This window comes from Leucopleurus acutus, assembly GCF_964270905.1.
Source record: "Leucopleurus acutus genome assembly, chromosome: 3".
Classification (NCBI taxonomy): Eukaryota; Metazoa; Chordata; class Mammalia; order Artiodactyla; family Delphinidae; genus Leucopleurus; species Leucopleurus acutus.
This window is the reverse complement of record NC_139145.1, coordinates 117,142,580-117,162,639: the sequence shown is the minus strand read 5'-3', so window position 1 is coordinate 117,162,639 and position 20,060 is coordinate 117,142,580. Positions and strand designations below refer to the sequence as shown.

The window sequence follows — 20,060 nt, the reverse complement described above, 5'->3', positions numbered from 1 at the left end:
GGCTCCAGACGCGCAGGCTCAGTAGTTGTGGCTCACAGGCCCAGTTGCTCCGCGGCATGTGGGATCCTCCCAGACCAGGGCTGGAACCCGTGTCCCCTGCATTGGCAGGCAGACTCTCAACCACTGCGCCACCAGGGAAGCCCCGGCAGTTCAGTTTCTATTTGTTCTGGCTTAGATCTATTGTACTTGTAGACACCATAACATATATGTTCAATTTGGCCTCTTTAGGTAGGACTTCTGTGACAACCAAGAGCCCCAAATCTGGAATAAATAGAGGTTAAAGGAACCAATGCAGAAATGCCAAGTAGCTTTTTGATATGTTGGCTAAGAAAAGATGTAGAGAACAGTGAACAATCCCACCCTGGGACAAAAAGAGATAAAAACTTCCCTTCCCCCTCTTCCCATGTGTACACAACACATGACCGAATGTGTTGAGTCTTTGAGCAGAGGGTGAAGGTGGGGAATGGTATTTTCCTTGAGTCCTTTCATTGGGTTCCTGGTGCCTTGTATCAGTGCAGCTTTCATGACCCACCTCACTTATAGCACACATCTTAGTTTTTCAGCAAAGCACTTAAAAATGTACAGTTAGCTCTCACCTGTTGACTAATAAGGCCTAATCACCCAGAGGAAGGGCTCAACAATGTGTATTTTCAGTAAGCGTCCCATAGAGTTTTTTAGGAAACTAGCCTAAACATGGAAAAGCTGCTGAGGAGAATAAGCAATAAATTTTAAAAAATTTCAACATTTACTCAGGTCAAAGTGAAGCCAGGTGTCCAAGCTGCCCTTGCACCATTCATTTGTACAGTTTGTGTGAAGTTTGCAGGTCAAATATGTTTCATGATAAAGGAATTTCTATGATAGAGTAATTTTTATTTGTGCTTTTATCTTGTGCCAGCTGATGATGAAACCCACTTTTTCCAAGTCACACCAGCTGGGAGCAGGGCTAAAATAATTTCAAATAGGAGTCCTCCACTCAGCTGGCCCTGGCAAATTGGGTGAATGACCTCCTCCATTAACTCAAATCCCTTTCAAATAGTACAGGAGGTCATCCTGGGTGCCTCACTGGTCTGTTTATTTGCCTGTGCCGTTGGTGGAAGGATCCTAGGCCATTCTTTGCCATCGCCTGCCACTGGGTGGTTCCACTCCAGGTTTCTGATGCCTTCTGAGGCTCCTGGTGTTGACTACACAGATCCCCCAACCACAACTGGCATATCTTCTGTCCTCAACACTTCACCCTACTTAAATTGCATACATTCCAGAATGGCACTGAGGTTAAAGTGGCACAGATTTTTTTTTTTCCAGCTTTGCTCATCCTTAAGTCCTTGGAAAAGGTAAGGTCAGTGCATATCCTGGTGACTTCAGAATTGCCCTTTCCGAAGAGGCCTAATCCTTTCAGACCAAGCTTTGGTGCCCTTGCTCCTTAGGTTGAGGATGAGTTTTTTCCTAAGAATTTCTGCAGTTCTCAAGGCCCTCTGCTCCACTGCACTAAGACTTGTTTAAAGTTGCAGGATAAATATGGTTTATGCTCCCAGACTGGGGCTACCACTGCATGGAATATTCTGAACAGGTTAAAGCAAAGAGTGGGAATATAGTTTGTCTGAAAGCTGTCAAATGGCTGGATTGTAGACAGTCCAGAAGAAATCTTTTGGGAATATTCTAAGACAGTTACAGCCATCACCATTTGTTGAGTGATGACATACCAGGTATTATGCATACATTCAAGTTTACAACAACCCTGTGAGATAAATCATTGGATACTACAGGTGAGGAAAGGGCCTCAGAGAAGTCAAACAACTTGTCCCAATCATAGAGATAGTAAGTGGGGGAGGAGAGGTCAGGACGAGGGGATTAGGTTTGCTCCCAGGTCCAGGTCCAAGTCTGTGCCCTTACAAGCTCAGCACCACCAGATCAAGACCTTCTGAAGTGAAAGGGCTCTGAGAGACTAGATCAGTTGAGATCAAGATTGTGCTCTATTGTGTTGTTTGAGGAAAGGCAGGTGTATAAACACAAATAAGACAGGTGGATTATTCAAAAAGAAATTGAAGACACAGGGCATTGGGGGAGGGGGAGTTGAGGTGAAAATTCCAACCCTCTAATCATGCCTTGGTCTTTGTGGTGACCAGCCCTCATCCTGACACTATCTGGGGACCCCAGCCACTAGTCGTCTAATTAGCATACAAAAGACACTCTCATCACTCTGCAGATTCTAAAGGTTTTAGTAGCTGTGTGCCAGGAACCAGGGACAAAGACCAAATATTTATTTTGATTATATCATAGTATCCCAAACAAAACAAAAACTAACAAACTTGCCTGCTAAATTTCTGAAACTGGAAATCAAGACATTTCTACTTAAGAACAGGCATAATTACCCTACTTAAAGGGCAGTTGTCTTCTTTGGGTTTCTGGATCTGACAACATAGCACCAATGATCACATACCAACATACTAAGTTGTTTAGATTTTTACATTATTTATACTTACATATACTAAAATATGCTGTCCCTTTGCCCCCAGCATCTCCAGGGATAATCCCTCAGTGGTCAGGCTTTTTCTCCATGACTTGCCCCCTGCCTGTGACCTCAATAAGAGTGGGCAGCCAATTCAACCTGGTCCAATCAACCTCTTCCATCTGAATTTGAATTGTGAGGCATAGAGACTAGGAGTTGGGAGATGCATGCCATCAATAGCAGAGCTTTAAGCAGATCTCTCAACTCATGCTGTTGAGATTCCTACCTGCTGCTTGTTTAAATTTTACTTAGATTGCATAAGATCTGGTACTGCATTTTCATACCCGCATCATACCAGACATTGTTTTCAGCAAGCAGAAATGAGATATTTCAATGTGGTCGATCCATTGGTTGGTTAAGTAGCCATTCCCAGTCCCCTCTCCCTTGCTGTTTCCCCCAAAAGAGATTACAAAACTTAAATATTTTATTTCCCTGCTTCTCTTGCATTTAAGGGTGGCCATGTGATAGTTCTGGCCAAAGAAACATAAGTAGAAGTTTTCTGAAGAACTTTGGAGAATTTTTTTTCTGATAAAAGAGACAGATGCAGTATGCCCTTTCACCTTATTTCTCCTTTGAACTATAGGGGTAGCAAAACTTTTCCTCAGCCCTCTTAGAGTCTCTGGCTGGGCCTGAGAATTAAGTTGACATAAGACAGGTTAACAAGAGAAAAGTGTACAAATTTCATTTTTTACGTCTACGTGAGAGACTTCACAGAAAAATGAAGACCCAAAAAGCAGTTACACCTAAGTGCTTATATACCAGGTTGAACAAAGAGTACTAATTGTGGAAAAGTAACTAAAATATATGGGGAGGCTAAAGGAAGATAAGGGTTGATTTAACAAATCTGTTTGTACAGGTTTCCCTTAGCCTCGACTCCCGATCTCTGGTGATAAGAATATTCTTTCCTTCCTGGTGTAGAGAGGGCATCTTCCACATGAAAGAAAAAGTGCTTTCAGGAAGAAAAAAGGAGGTCACAGTGCCTTTCCTGAATCTTCTATTTTTCAAGTGCCTCTAGTTCAAAATTATCCTTGTGCCAAAGTGGTGTATTTGGGGATGGCACATTCTACTACTATTCAGAACCCAGATGTAACACCTGGAGCTTCAGCAGCCATCTTGAAACCATGTGTCAAAGGCCAACAGAATTGTAGACGTGCTATTCCTGACACTATTGTGCTACTGGACCAATGCTAGTAACCACCTACCTCCAGATTTCTTGATGTGAGAGAAGGAAAAATGTTTAAACCTCTGTGAGTTAGGTTCTCCATTATCTGCAGCTGAAAAGAATAATTCAAAAGCAACTCATTCGTAAAGACTAATTACCCTATATATATCTGAAGAAAACAGAAACACTAATCTGAAAAGATACATGCACCCCAAAGTTCATAGCAGCATTATTTACAATAGCTAAGAGATGGAAGCAACCTAAGTGTCCATCAACAGATGAATGGATAAAGAAAATGTGATACACACACACACACACACACACACACACACACACACAATGGAGTACTACTCAGCCATAAAAAGAACTTTGCCACTTGCAACAACATGGATGGACTTGGAGGTATCATGCTTAGTGAAATAGGTCAGAGAAAGACATGCTATATGTTATCACTTACATGTGGAGTCTAAAAAATAAAACTAATGAATATAACAAAAAAGAAACAGACTCACAGATACAGAAAATAAACTAGTTGTTACCAGTGGGGAGAGGAAAGGGGGAGGGACAAATAGGGGTAGGAGATTAAGAGATACAACCTACTATGTAAAAAATAAATAAGCTAGGGCTTCCCTGGTGGCGCAGTGGTTGAGAGTCCGCCTGCCGATGCAGGGGACGTGGGTTCGTGCCCCGGTCCGGGAGGATCCCACATGCTGCAGGGCGGCTGGGCCCGTGAGCCATGGCTGCTGAGCCTGCGTGTCCGAGGCTGTGCTCTGCGACGGGAGAGGCCACAACAGTGAGAGGCCCGTGTACCGCAAAAAAAAAAAAAAAAAAAAAAAAGCTACAAGGATATATTGTACATCACAGGGAATATCCCCAATACTTTATAATAACTATAAATGAAGTATAATCTTTAAAGATTGTGAATCACCGTGTTGAAACTAATAGAACATTGTAAATCAACTACATCTCAATTTTTAAAAAAATGAATTACACTAGTGCAGGGAAAGTACTTCCTGGGTATTGAGACAGCAAGCCAAAATGTAAATTTCATTAGTTCTATGCAGTCTTCAATTGTTTTCTAATCACTCTACATATACTCCTTAATCAGGGGAACCATATCATCCACCTTATTTAAAATATCCACAATCCTTGAGCAGGGCTGGACCATCAGAAAAGTGTTTTTTAAATACAATATTCTTTTCATGAAGCACTAGGGCTCCAGATAAGGTACACCCCAGAATCTGTAAGCAGTTTCAGAAAATAGTACCCTTTGGAACCAAGGATACTATTTGTTTTGTTGGAACCAAACAAAAAAACTAAGATGATTCAATACAGGCAGAAGTGACTCACCCTAAGAGGGAGTTATAGATGTGGCTGCAGAGAATATGGTGTTCTCTGTATAAGAAAACCGGAATACAGCCATTTGGCAAAAGACAAAACTGGATCTACACCTCACACCACGTACAAAAATAGACTCCAAAGGAATCAGAGATCTTAATGTAAAGAACAAAACCCAACAAGTACTAAAAGAAAACACAGATGGATTCCTTTATAATCTGGGTGTAGGGAAAGGCTTTTGAATTATAATTCAAAATCCAGATATAATAAAAGACTACATTTAAAAAAACAAAAACAAAACCCAAAACTTTTGCATGGCAAAAATCACTATAAGCAAGGTCAGACAAACTGGAAGAAAACATTTGCAAAATATATCACAAATAATGGGCTAATTCTCATAACAAGAAGTACATCTCAAATCTAACAGCAAGTAGAAGGGTAACACTGACACAGATTAGAGCAACTTGGTAGGCAAACAGGGATATATTACCATTCACTAGCTAGTTCTCATGCATATTAGGACTTCATAGTTAAATCTTACAGGCAGGAAGTTTCAAATGCTTACCTATCTCTGATGGACTCTTTCAATAGTCAGGTGGTGTCAAATCTAGTGTGCAGAAGAATTTCTGTCAAATCTGTAAGAACAAAGTATGCACCCTATATTTTAAGAAATACAAGTAGAATTCAAGGATACTTTTGACTCAGACATTTTCCCTCCTCACATGGTTTTAAAAAAATTAAAAAGCTTTGGGATTCTGCTGGAGTTCTGATTTTTACACTGATTTTAGAAAATAACTCCCACAAATAATATGCTCCCTCTGTCCAACAAAGATAAGAGTTTACATATCGGAATCATAGTAACTCCACCTGTATGTAGAAGCTTCATGAATTCCTGCTTAACCAGCCATCAGCCCTCTTGTCCTTTCTTTGAAATACTCAGGGCAAGAAATGTTTGTTGACTTCACTTGACTGGGCAAGTTCCTGCTTAACAGTATTTATAACCAGAGTCATAGTTTCACTATTGTTAGAGCCATCAACAAATATATATTGATCACTTTCCATGTGTAAACTAGAGTACTTGCAAGCTTAAAAATGTTGACATCCACCAGTTACGGGGACCAGGTCTACTCAGAGGCCAAGGACAACCAAAGTGAGGAAATAAGAGGCCTTCAGAATGTGGTTTGTGAATGGAATACTATTGCCCAGGCATTAGGAAGGAATTATAACAATTTCGGGGGGAACAGGGCCAGCTTCTGAAATGACTTAAGGCTTGTAGTCAAAAGAGGCCCAGTAGGAATATAAAAGGAATGAAAAGGCTGGCATGGCAACCCGTGATGCAGTCCTCACAGCTACGAGGTACCTCTTGCCACATCTCCTGCTCATGTGTCATCAGCAGCAGCAATTCCTGGCAGGCTGAAGACTTCCACCTTCAAGTGTCAACCATCAAGTCTTCCAACTTTTTTGTCTCAAGGCTTTTTCCAAAGCCTCAGTATCTCTGCTCTGCATACATGTAGCTGGAAGTGTGCCCCAGAAGGCATTCTCAACCAAAGAGTGAGGGACAAGTGATCCCACCTCACCACCACTCCCCCACCCCCGCTCTGCCATCCTTCAGAGGGGCATTCTACAGAGGGTCCCCAGCAGAACTGAGCCCCAGTTGCCCACAGTGGTGGCTAGCTGGATACTGGCCTTTTCCTTCTTCCCTGTTATTCTTTGCATTCTTATTCTGACCTCCTGGGGTCATCCCCCAAATGAGTTACTGCACTATGGTTTTTGACCCAGTCTTTGCCTTTGGGGGAACGCAAACCAAGACAGTCCTCCTCTCGGTGAAGGAGGAATAGGATCAACTGAAAAAGCAGGTTGAAGTTTTAGACTCAGTCAGGCCTGCTTGAAAAGAATAGGGTACCAGAGAGAAGTGGGTCTATCATATGGGTGCAGGGGAGAGCGGACAGAAATGCTTCTGTTATATTTAAGGCCTACCCAAATCAGAATGCCTTCCTTCTCTGTACCTGACTATACTTTTATCTTTTTATTTTTACTAGAATGAGAAGGGCACCTAAAAACAGACCAAACAGTTTCACTCTCACTTTATTCCCTATTAAATGCAGTGTCACACAATGGCCAGATATTACAATCTGAGCTTTAAGCTCTTTACCAAAATTGAGATTATTTGGTGTCCAACTAGTCCTAGATTCCAAAATAAAGATGGCTCCTCTTGTGAGGAATAAAGTAGAGGAGACCTAAGGCTTTGTCCACAGCCTGTAATCAAGCTCCTGGAGAGTTTCTAGAGCAACTGTTTCAATAAAGGACTGGGCAAGGGTCTGTTCTGGCTACTCGCATTACCTTCTTTAGGGAAAAAATTATTAGCCCAACTATAATTATCTTAACTTTCCTTGGTGTACATGGGTCAAATTTCCTCCTAAACGTGTATTTCAAAAGAACAAGCAAGCGGGAGTTCTGAACAGAGAGGCATTGAGCAGTCTTTGCAGATGTTTTATGTTCTCCCTTGGGGAAGATAAACAGCCCATCTTTCTAGAGGAAGCACAGAGACCTTGGCAATACCGTTCTTTCTTTCTTTCTTTTTTTTTTAACATCTTTATTGGAGTATAATTGCGTTACAATGGTGTGTTAGTTTCTGCTTTATAACAAAGTGAATCAGCTATACATATACATATATCCCCATATCTCCTCCCTCTTGCATCTCCCTCTCATCCTCCCTATTCCACCCCTCTAGGTGGTCACAAAGCAGGCAATACCTTTCTTGAGAACAGAGGTTAGTTTGCTAATTCTACTCATTCTCCAGGAGAAGGGAAAAATTAGCTTTAGGGATGTTTGGACCCAGCTAGGGAGATTTTATCAAGAACATCTCATAACATACTGTCATTCAAGAAGCACAAATTCTTCAAAGCCTGGAAAGTGCAAAGTCAAACGGAAAAAGTAAGATTTTAGGGATGAGACAAGGTCAGGAGACTTATCAGTGCTCATCGGGGCCCCCAAGACATGGGCTTTGAAAGCATCAATAACTAGTTTCAGTTCAGTCCAGCTGAAACAAATGTGGAAAGAACTGGAAACCTTCTCAGGGAGGCAGGAGTCACAGGCCTAAGCAATTTCAGAGAAGGAGGTAGCCATTGTGGTAAAAAAGCATGGAGATCATGGTAGGTATTAAACGATGCAGAGGAAAAAGCAGGGAAATCAAGACCACACGCTGGTTGAAAGTTGCTGGTAACTATTCATTCAGTGTTACAGGTGTTAAAGCAATGAATAAGACCAGTGAGGCCCTTTATTCTTTTTTTCTTTTTCTTTTTTTTTCTTTTGGCTGTACCACTTGGCTTGCAGGATCTTAGTTCCCTGACCAGGAACTGAACCTGAGCCCTTGGCAGTAAAAGTGCAGTCCTAACCACTGGACCACCAGGGGATTCCCAAGGCCCTTTATTCTGAGAAGAGAGAAAGAGAGCCCTCTTTGCTAGTTTCACAGATTACCTTTTTATGTTCAACCATTTGTAATATTATACATTTTCGGTGGATTTAGCTGAAACTCAAGTCTAGATGTTAATGAGAATTCCATTGACATTTCAAGCTAATGTTTATAAAATAACAGATCTTTGATCTTAGGTTTATATCTTTTGCTATGCCCCTAAAATCTTGATAGTAAAAGTGTTTCCTGTTTTTGAGTTAAGTGATCAGCAACTGGTTTGGGTACTTACTGTATGCTCACCCAGTGTGGGGACAATATGGAAGATTGAGAGGTGGGAGCCTTTCTTCAGTTTTGAGCTGGGCACATTGTTGCCGAAAAAGTTACATTCCCCATCTCCCTTGTTGCCTTGTATTTCTGGCCACTGAGATATAAACAATGAAAAGGAGCTGACTCAGTTGGGAGGGGCCCTTTTTCTGCCCTTTTGTTTTTATTCTGCTCCTTCCAAAAGGACTGAAATGCAGATATGAAAATGGAGCTCCAGTTGCCATCTTGGACCATAAGGTGACCCTGAGGATGGAAAACACAGGCTGAGGATGGTGAAGCAGAGAGACAGAAGGGTCCCTGATAGCATCTTGCACTTCCATGTTAATCCTAGATGAACTATTTCCAGTTTTCTTTACCCAAGAACAAAAAGAAACGCTTATCTTGTTGAAGCCACTTCTAGTTTAGGCTTTCTGTTACTTGTAGCCAAATTCATTGCAATTTGTAGCAGATACAGTTAGGGTGCTATATACTTTTTGGGCCATATTTACGTACGAGCGACAGTACTTTCATATTAAAAGATGGCCTACTATTTGCAGGCCTGGGCAATTGTTCTTTGTCTTTTCTTTCAATGGAGTTGCTCAGGGAAGCTGAAGAGAGCCCCCTTGCGCCCCTATCCTTCTTTATTTTCTTTTACACTTGCCTTGTTTTTTCTCCCACCATTATAATTTCCTCCCTCAACTGGGAGCAAATATAAAGCTGAAGGAAGAGGTTGGGATTGGAAGAATGAAGGTGAACAGGAGGAAGATACTGGGGACTTGACAACTGAGCCGGATACAGATTTTATAGTAAATGGCTCACTCCACTCTTATCAACTGAGACCAGGACCAGGTTTGTTATTGAAGGAGAAAAAGTGGTGCTCACACTTGGGTCAAAATGTGTTCTTTTTCTTTCCCCTTTTATTGGTCTTTCATTGACTTTTTTGGGAACCAGTCACCCTAGCCAAGAATCCCTAAGAATCTCGGGAATAGATGTTTACTCCTCATTATAGATATGCTGTTTCTATTGATATGCTGTCTGAACATTCTTTTTTCCTGAGGAGTGTAAATTCCTTTAAAAGAAAAAATATATATATTCCAATATATCTCATACCCACTCCCCAACTGATTCTACAAAGCTGGGGAAGGGCCTAAAGAGAGGAATGGGGAAACTGTAAAGAAAATCACTATTAAACAGTGAAAGCAGGTTTGGTGGACAGAAGAAATCTTTAACTGTGGGCACACTCTCCTGCAGAGACCTTTGCTCCTAACTTCAAGAGAGGCTCCAGCTATTGATTTCTGTTTAGAAAGTTTTAGAAACAAAGAAGCAGCATTCTAAGTTTTGCTACTGAAGTAAAATAGCAAAAAAAATTTAAAAAGAGGAATAGCCAAGACTTTGGCCCACGTGAGATGCCACCAGTAGAAACTTGAGATCAGCCAACCTGCTCATGACTTCCTCACCTTTTAAATATCTCATATCCTACAGTACTTCAAGATTTCTGCCTAATTAAATGTTCTGCTCCTGTGTCTGTCACCTCCATTCTCATGCTCACAATCTTGACTCTAGTGCCTACAATAGCCTTCCTTCAAACCACTTCCTCCCCTTGTTCAAAACACCCTGCACCCCAACTCCATGCCCTACCTCTTTTCTCAGTGGACCCTTGGCATACCTCACTCAGAACCCTTACCACGTTATCTGGAAGGATCCGTTTGTGTATGTTTTCTTATTTAAATCTGCACCTTGAGGGACTTCCCTGGCGGTCCAGTGGCTAAGCCTCCCCGCTCCCAATGCAGGGGGCCCGGGTTCGATCCCTAGTCAGGGAGCTAGATCCCACACGCCACAACTAAAAGATCCTGCATGCCGCAACTAAGACCTGCACAGCCAAATAAATAAATAAATTAAAAAAAAAAAAAAAAAGACTGCGCTTCCACTGCAGGGGGCGTGGGTTCAATCCCTAGTTGGGGAACTAAGATTCCACATGCCGTGCGGCACAGGTAAAATATATATATACATATAAGAATCTGTACCTTGAGTGCCTAGCCCTTTGCCTAGCACAGAGTAGCTCCTCCGTGAATATTTCTTGACCTTGAGCAGGAGCGATAATCAATCACAACATCTGCCAAAAGCTAAGTGACCAGTTATCAGTTGTAATGTACTAGTTAAAAAAGACATCCCTGAAATAAAAAAAAAAACATTTGTGCAAGACAAAGAGAGAGAGAAAATTACCCAAAGCTGGAAGATATAAATTTGAACACAGCTGGGAACTGTGAATGGGAAATAAATAAGTAAAACTCTTTGTTGATGTTATGAAAGGTCTTTCACAATGGATCATCAGAGGCTTCAACAATCATGATATGTGCAAGATAGCACAGTGGAGTGGTTTAGAGCATGTGCTCAGGAAATGGACTTCAAAGTTCATATTCCAGCTGTGTAAACCTAGGCAGATTACTTAACTTCTCTGTTTCTGTAGCTCCATCATTTGTAAAATGCAGATTCTACTAATGCTTTCCGAATGTTATGAGAATTAAAGGAGTTAATAAAAATAAAGCACTTAGAAAAGTGGCTAGTGCATAGAAAGAGCTATATAAAATTTTACTACTATTGTTATTACTGTTCCTGTTATAATTCCTCATCCTAAAGCATGGCCTATGACAACAAGAAGAAGGAAAAGTATGGAGGGCTAACATACTTATATAAGTAAATACTAAGAGCTATGTGGATAAAGATGGCAATGTGGGCCATTCACTACTTTAAATTTAGATCTCTTAAAATTGTACTTTTATAAACTCTTTGCTGTGAGGGTAAACCCACAAAAGAAGAAAGCACAGATTCCTTTGTCCCCACGCTCCCACTTTCCCCTTCTATGTGTGTCCTTGTCAAATTTTGTGATTTATCATTAAGTACAAATTATTATTTAAGTGCATAAAGATCCTTTTGACATAAATTGGGAATCATATAGAAGTTGTTTTAAGAACATAAAACTAGACAATTAGAGTTTCTTTATTACTTGCTTTTGAACTCATAATCTCACTGGAGTTCTTAATTAAGCCGAGTTTGGGAATACAGTTTCCAGATCTTGGTCTAAAGACTTTTTGTTGAAACACCTTCATAATCCTTATTTGAATTTATATTAGTAAGCATTTATATAATCTGTAACTTATAATTCTGAGATAGCTGGTCCTTTTGACTTCTGGGGACATTAAAAGTACAACAAAGTTTCTAGCTCTGAGTACTTACAGATCTTTTTTTCTTTCTTCTTCTTTCTTTTGATAAGACTCATAATAGGATACTTTAGTTTTTGGTTAGTTCCCCTTAGTCTTCTTCACTGTGAAAACTCTTTCCTTCCATTATGATCAATTCAACAAATATTTAACAGTCATCTAATTTTATGAAGGGGTATAAGGTTTATAAAGGAAGTTTCCATGTCTCTCATGTGGCTGCTATAACTCCAGTGCCAACCAAGGTGCGTTGCACATAATGGGTGCTTGAAAAGTATTTCGTAAAGAGATATGAATAAAGATCCTATACTGAAGCAGTGGAGGATAGTAGAACCAGTATAAGTTTTAGATATGTGTTCAAATCTCAGTTTTCCAAATTATTATCTATGTGATCTAAAGCAAGTTGTTTAACAAACTCATTTTTTCTTGTAAATGGAAATATCTGTTTCATAAGGATTATGAGAATTTATCAAGATAATAGTTTATTAAAACTCCTCCTGAGTGTATAGTGGGTACCAGGGACTGCGTTTCAAAATATAGGTCTTTAAACGTTGAGGGGATTGCAATTCCTGTTCTTAAGAAAGTTCCACATAATAATAATACAGGTCACAGAATATGGACATGTTATGGGTGTTCAGAGTAGGGAGAGATGACTGTATTTGAGGGCATCAGGAAACGAGGTGACATATGAAATAGTCCTTGAAGGAGAGTTAGGATTTCAACAGTTGAAATGTGCAGGCATGTCCAGATTAAACAGAGAACATAAACAGGGAGCAAAAAGGTACTGAGTGTGACTGAAAAAAGGTCAGTTACTCTTTTGGCTGAAATGTAGGGTTGACACAGGAAATAGTGAGAGATAAACAAGAAATGTGGGGTAGGGCCATATTGGGGTTGCCAATTTCTTTAATTCAACAGACAATGAGCAAACTCTTGGTAATTTGGGGGTAGGCCAACGGAATAATAGGATTGGAAGGTGGAAGCACCTAAGCGTGGAGAGACCAGTTAGGAGAGGCTATTGCATTATTTCAGGCAAGAGATAATAAAGGTCTGCAGCAGGGAGGGATCAGAGGGAAAGCAGACACGACAAAAAAGCAGGCACATTTCAGAGCGAATCGACAGTCTGTGCCTAGTGCCTTGTGCTGTAGGGAGAGAGGGAGAGAAGGGGGGAAGAGAAGGAGGGAGATGGGGGAAGAGGAGGAGGGAGAGAGAAACCCCATGACTGGAGCCATTTACACTATTTACGGGAATGGGTAAATCACAGGAAAGTGTCGGTTTGCGTTTCGGAAATGGGTCAGCTTGAGGTTTGGGTTGCTCCTTGCTGCCACCTTCCCTTTTGTACATCCTGGTTTTCAGGGCCACCTCCACCTCTTTCCACCAAGTAATTGTGCATTCTATCCTTGACCTGACCCTGCGTTTATCTTCACGCCCCAATTCTGCTCCCTACTACTCCTGGCCATTGTACTCTCACAGCCACAATGACCCCAGCTCAGGTCCTGGGCCGTAGGACACTCCACCCGGCAGATCCCCTATCGTCTTCGCCTAGGCAGCTTCCATGCGTGCGCCCCCACGGCTCTGTGACCAATAGGCAGGCCCTAGTGCTGGGATTCGACTGGCTATTGGTTGGCTGAGCCATGGTGAGAGATGGTGCGGTGCCCGTTCTCAGCACGGGTGAGAGCTGTGGGCGGTTGTTAAGGCGACCGTTCGTGACGTAGCGCCGTCAGGCCGAGCAACCCCCAGATGATTGGCTAGACGATCGGACGATCCTTCCTTATTGGTCACAGGCTCGTCCGGCTCCGAGCGTGCGTAGAAGCAAAGGTTTCTTCCGCTCCGCGTCTTCGTTGACTGGAGACGCGCGGAGCGCCAGCTCCCGGGGACTGTGGCCTCTGGTGAGATAGGGAGGTGAGGAGGGCGGCGGTGGGCGGGAGCGGGTTAGGGTCGTGCAGGTGGCGGTTCTCGAGTTCCGTCCGGCCCTGGAAAGGGGCAGCCGGCACCTCCTGCCGACCCGGGGGGAGCTGCGCTGGCGGCTTTGCCCGGGGTGGCGCCCGGGTCCCGCGGGGACTGCGAGGAGACGTCCTTGACGTGCGGCTGGCCGAGTGGCGGCCCGCATCTATGCCGGGGAGCCCGCGGGCCAAGCTGGGAGCCCGCGGGCCAAGCTGGGCCAGAGGGGAGGGGGGCGGGCCGGCCTCTTCTGGGCTCCCGTCTCCATCGGTGGACCGGCGGGGCGGCGCCGCGTTCGCTGGCCCTGTCCGAAGTCGGCGGTGCTGGCCAAGCAGTCACGATCGTCGGGGCGGAAAGGGTGCCAGGCAGGGTGATCTCGGAGTCCCCTTAATTCGAGGAATGCTGGTGGGCTGTGGGGCAGCCAGGCCCGCAGGTTGGGGAGGGAACGCGAGAAGGTCTGTCAGGTGTGGGCGTTCACGCCCAGGCTTGCAGTTATCACTGGGCTCACGCCCTGGCGCTGCTGTTCGTCAGCACCTTAAATGCTGCTGACTAACTCAGAGCCGTGAAAGAACCGTGGATCTGCATAGATGCGTCTGGTTATTTCCAGGAGAAATGGGATTGAGAGGATGCAGAGCCCAAGGTAGAGACTTGCCCGAAGACTTCAACGATTCTTCCTCTCCGTCTCCTTCCTCTCCTTCTTTCTTCTTCTCCTTTTTTTTTTTTTTTTTTTTGGTCAGGGGGCGTAGTCTCCTTGGTGCTGATTGCTGATGTCCTTTAGTCCAAACCTTGTAGGTTTTTCGGAATATTTGGTTTTGGTATTTTGATAAGGAAGAACATACCTTGGAGACTCGCAAATAGAACAGTCAGTTTTTGCAGTAGGAGGAGGTTGATGTACTTCATCTTAAATGGTCGTTTGAAATTTTTCAGATCTTTGAGGACAAGCCTTCTTAGACTTGGTCCTGAAAAGTCATGGGAAACATCTGTTTCCAGGCCGTACTAAGTAATCGTGTAAAATTTTAGCGTCACGCAATGTAGAGAATGTATTTTTTATGTTTGCTTGTGAATTATTTTTTTTCTCCGTGCAATGAAAGACATTTTTTGATTTAGAGGTAATCTAGAAAGGCCCAGAGTGTGACAGACTGGATTGTGAGGGCCTGCTTGGTGATAGTGTCTTTCCAACTTGTGATAAACTTGGCAGTAAAGACAATGGGAGTTAGTAATATGAAGGCTTAAAAAATGTGCAAAGATTACATCATTAACATGTGAAAACGGTTGTGTGTGTGGCATAAGCATTTCAAGATGAAGTGTGTGCGCACGCATGTGCATGTGCTCTTTTTATTCTTGTATGATCCAGTTTCTAGCCCATGGATAGATTAACACATCTATATCACTATCTGTTTAGGTTGACCATATGAAATTGCTGATATTTGACATTTGACCATTTTTCCCATACAAAAAAATAGCAGTTTCATATGGTTCACTTAATACTTGCCTTTGTTAAGGAACTTTGGAGCTCTAGCTTCATAAGTGAATAAAAAGATATGTGACTTACACAGAGGCACACCATGTCATAGAATTGGGTGTAGAATCCAGGTTTCCTGATTCCAGTGTGAGAATTTTTTTTTTCCATAGGATACTGGGTTGAGCAGCAGAATTCTCGATCCTGTTGGAATAAAAATGACTCCGTACAAGACATGGTTTATTTATTTGTTGTTTGTTTATTTATTTATTTTTGGCTGCGTTGGGTCTTTGTTGCTATGCATGGGCTTTCTCTACTTGCGGTTGAGCGAGGGCTGCTCTTCGTTGTGGTACGTGGGCTTCTCATTGCGGTGGTTTCTCTTGTTGCAGAGCATAGGCTCTAGGTGCACGGGCTTCAGTAGTTGTGGCTCACGGGCTGAATTCAGTAGTTCTGGCGCACGGGCTTAGTTGCTCCGTGGCATGTGGGATCCTCCTGGACCAGGGCTCGAACCTGTGTCCCCTGCATTGGCAGGCGGATTCTTAACCACTGCGCCACCAGGGAAGTCCCCTACATGGTTCTTGCCTTCAAAGAGACAAAACGTACACAGCAATTAATATGAGAACAATGTAAGATAGTGTATAATCAAATACTGGAATGTGTAGCACAGGAAGAGTGCTGAGTGGGAGGAAAGAATCAGAGTAGGATGCCAAAGCATCTTTTTCTGCAATTGGCCATAGTAGGTGGTTTTTGTAGCATATTGAATTAGAGTTTGGGGATTCAATTTAATTTAAATTATCTATTCTTTTGAATAATCTGTGAAATGTTTGCAGCATACTTCAGTCTGAATAAGCAAGGCATACATTGCCTAACTTGATTTTTAAAACTAAAATTTATTTTTATTGCAGCATGGCCTAAATACTGTACTTTGAATTGGCATGAGCTGTCTATTGCCTGCTAGTGCCACTTGCAACTGCTGATGAAGTTGGAAGATTGGATTCCATGGCATTTAAATGATGTGCAAAAACACAGGGAAATGGAGAGGGTGCTAGTGGGAAATGTGCAATTATAGTTACTTTTGACACACCTTTGTACATTTGGTTACTCATTTTGTATTTCCAAATAGGTGAGGTTCTCTGTGTTTGGAGATGGTTTATGAGATCATGTCACGGTATCACGTGTAAATCTTTTCCGGAATGTTGCAAAGATGACTTTACACCTAGGAAAGAAATGTTCCAGTATTGACAATGCTACCATGAAGCTTTTGAGGGAAAACATAATGTCCCTAATACATAATTATAGATTAATAATGCTAAACCTATTTGTGATCAAATTGGGGTGCCTTCTTGATAGCAGCTCAGATTTTAATTCAACTGAATTAACTTTTTAATAGTGAAGAATACATTTTCTTGTTAAGGGAATATTCTAAATTGAGAGGGCTTGCGGGGAGAGAGTGTTAGAAACTTTGACCTAGTTTCAAAATGTGTTTTTAGTTAATTCATCTTCTGCAACACTGATGCTAGTTGATCCTTTAGACTAGTTTATAGAGTTTTGTTTTTTTGTTTTTAAATATAAGGAAGTTATGTGATAGAAGGCTGTCATGAAAATCTAGGCTCTTATGAGGCTTTTAGTTGAAATGAAGTAGAGTTCAAATCTAAGATATGATTAATATTCTCCAATACTTTAAGTCCAAGTCCCTGCTAATTTAATAGAAAGTATGTTTGTTATTGTTCATTTTCCAGGATAGTATAGGAAATGTATAGCCTCCCTTCCCAACCCCATCCTCCCTTAATATGTTCTCTGAATGCAGAGAACTGGGGGGCTTGAAGTGGGGGAGTTATATCCATATCTTTAAAAAAGTCATCTTTAGGTCTGTTTCGAGACGTGTCAATAAAATGCATGCTACTGTAGCTTAAGAATTTATTTTTAATTAGCAGGTATTTGTTGAGCAACTGCTATGTATGAATGCAATGTGCTGGAGGATGAAATGAGCAATAGGCCTCAGGGAGGAAGGTTGAAAAAGCCTGAATAAACACAGGCAGATGCATGCCACATTTATACATTCCAGTGACCCGCCCGCCTTTTAAAATTGAGACCCACAATAAGAAATACATGTTATGTCGGAAGCCAGTACAAACACTCATATGTATAATTTCATGAAACGTAATGTTTCAAAAAATAATATCTACCCATACCACATGCCTTACCCACAGATTTTTTCTCTTTTTCCTTTTATTTTAAAATATTTGTTCTGACTCATAAACTTGATTTCATGATCTCATCGATCCAGTGAAGGGTTGTGACCTGTGGTTTGGAAACCAGGTATCTATTTGGTGGCCTGGTGTGGCTGAAATGTAGAGAATAGAGAACATTGAGTGATGCAGTGAGAGGTGACGCTTAGTAATTGCTTTGGTTTGTAAAAGCCATCTCTTATTTTCTTTTCCCTAACACTTTAAATAGATTAATGCTTTATTTTCCTTAATTTGGTTCCTTTTTATTTTCTTTCTTCAATAAATGAATCACTTTCTTAATTATTACCATAAATGTGAGATTCATTTGAATTCTTGATAGTCTGTCAATCAGTGGCCTTAAAATTAAATCTTAATTGATTTTTATGGGTAGTTAATATGCTTTATCATAAGCATTAATTTTAGTGTAAGAAGGCTTGCAAGTTCCTATATTAGAGATTAATAACTATACTAGATTTTTTTTTAAACCAGAATATCAAAATTATTATTACTCTTATTTAGCCGGCAAACATGGAAAAGTTTTGCCATGGTAGTCATTAGGTCAAAATAACCCATATTCTGTTGGGAATTTTTCAATGCTGTAGATGTCTACTTTGGCCAGCCATCCTCTTATTCAAGTACTGTTCCAGCATTTTTATTAAATGCTGTTAAAGTTTGGGAAAAGTCCTCTGGTGACAGCAACATTGGGAAGTTTATTAAACATTTTGCTAGTGACATATTATGCCATGTGTTTTATGGAATGGAAAAGTCTAATGGACTCCTGCCCTTGAAGAGCTTTATAAACTAAGATAATGATTTACAGGAGGACACTGAACAAGTAGATTGTTTGGTATTTATCTTTTGCATAACTAGAATGTATAGAATGAAGAGGGTGCTTATATGCATTTTGTGTCAGGGTAATCAAAATAAATGTGAATGGTTGTTTCTCACTTTTGTTTTGTGCTTTATTGCTCTCCTCCTTGCCTCAGATAATAATCGGGCTGAGGTGTTATTTGGTTTGATCTTAAATGCTCTAATTCATACAACTGGTAAGAAAAAGCTGCTTTTAAGTTGTTTGTTAGTGAATAATAGAGGATTTAAGTGTTGTGAGTAAAGAAGTAATAACAGTCCTCTTATTTTAATTTTGTAATTATTTTCCAGAATTATAAGGAATACTGTCAAATAGTTTTATTCTTAATATACAAGACGCTGCATACAAATCAGGGTTTACAATGCACTTTTCCTTAAAATGTTTTCCTAAGAATACAGTGAGCTGTATACTAAGTGTTCATACTTGATATTCCTTCCAGGATCCAAGGATTCTTCAGCTACAATGTTGTCAAGACTCTTCCGAATGCATGGCCTCTTTGTGGCTTCCCATCCCTGGGAAGTCATAGTGGGGACAGTGACACTGACCATCTGTATGATGTCCATGAACATGTTTACTGGTAACGATAAGATCTGTGGTTGGAATTATGAATGTCCAAAGTTTGAAGAGGTTTGTGAGATTAATCTGATTATTGACTAAATACATTTTGAATTTCTAAAGAGTGTCTCCTTTTAGAGACCACATAATCAAAAAAACTTATGAGTAGAATTTTTATTTCAGTATTCATAACTTCCATTTACTTATATAGTATGGAAATGCACTGGAAATACTTCTCTTTTGCTTTTGGTATACAAATGAGTGTAATTGACTTTACTTGAGAAATATAGCTTTCATAAGTGACTAACAGTGAAAAATGATCGGCTTAAACATTAGATTGTTTAAAAATTAGGAGTAAATTTTTGATTTGCATTGTAATATTTTATTTGACTTGTGCCTAAATTTATACTATCATGATGGTATGTAAACTAATGATGCATGCAAAATAAAAATTCTTATTTTTGATTTGGATTTTTCTTTTCTATCTCTCCCAATAGGATGTCTTGAGCAGTGACATCATAATTCTGACAATAACACGATGCATAGCAATCCTGTATATTTACTTCCAGTTCCAGAATTTACGCCAACTTGGATCAAAATATATTTTGGGTAATAATTTTATATATTAACCTTTTTGTGTGCTATCAAATTTTTGATTTACTGTGGAAATTTACCTGTTTGTTTAAATCATGTGTGTGGAAATGTGTGTGCTGCATGTATTCAATACTTTTATTTCTTTTTATTCAAGTTAGACGTTCTGCTATTTGAGACTTTAATAATCTGGAGAAAATAGTATTATTTCTCTCAGAATAGCATATGGGACTGTTTGTTATTGTGTGTGTAAAAAAGGCTGAAGTTTTTTCAGTTTGCTGAATTTTGTCATTTTAGGTATTGCTGGACTCTTCACAATTTTCTCAAGTTTTGTATTCAGTACAGTTGTCATTCATTTCTTAGATAAAGAATTGACAGGCTTGAAGTAAGTATTTAAGCATAAATATACTTTCTTTTAAAATATATTGTTAAGAACTGTTCTTCTCTATGATATAAAGCATTATAGTATGTAAATTATCAAAAGT

At 40.7% G+C, this 20,060-nt stretch overlaps 1 protein-coding gene across 3 annotated transcripts in view; it reads left to right on the top strand.

Moving 5' to 3' along the window:
- The window catches only part of HMGCR (3-hydroxy-3-methylglutaryl-CoA reductase), a 53,576-nt gene that overhangs the window by 18,572 nt on the left and 14,944 nt on the right, over positions 1–20,060 (top strand). Inside the window, exons 1-4 of one of the 3 annotated variants that reach the window (XM_082836157.1) lie at positions 13,766–13,835; positions 18,869–19,056; positions 19,482–19,593; positions 19,873–19,960. In XM_082836157.1, the coding sequence (XP_082692283.1) occupies positions 18,892–19,056; positions 19,482–19,593; positions 19,873–19,960 (365 nt within the window). In that variant the 5' untranslated portion in view covers positions 13,766–13,835; positions 18,869–18,891. Of the gene's footprint in view, positions 1–13,765; positions 13,836–18,868; positions 19,057–19,481; positions 19,594–19,872; positions 19,961–20,060 lie in introns of those variants that run through there. The other 2 variants (XM_082836158.1, XM_082836159.1) reach the window with 2 other exon arrangements.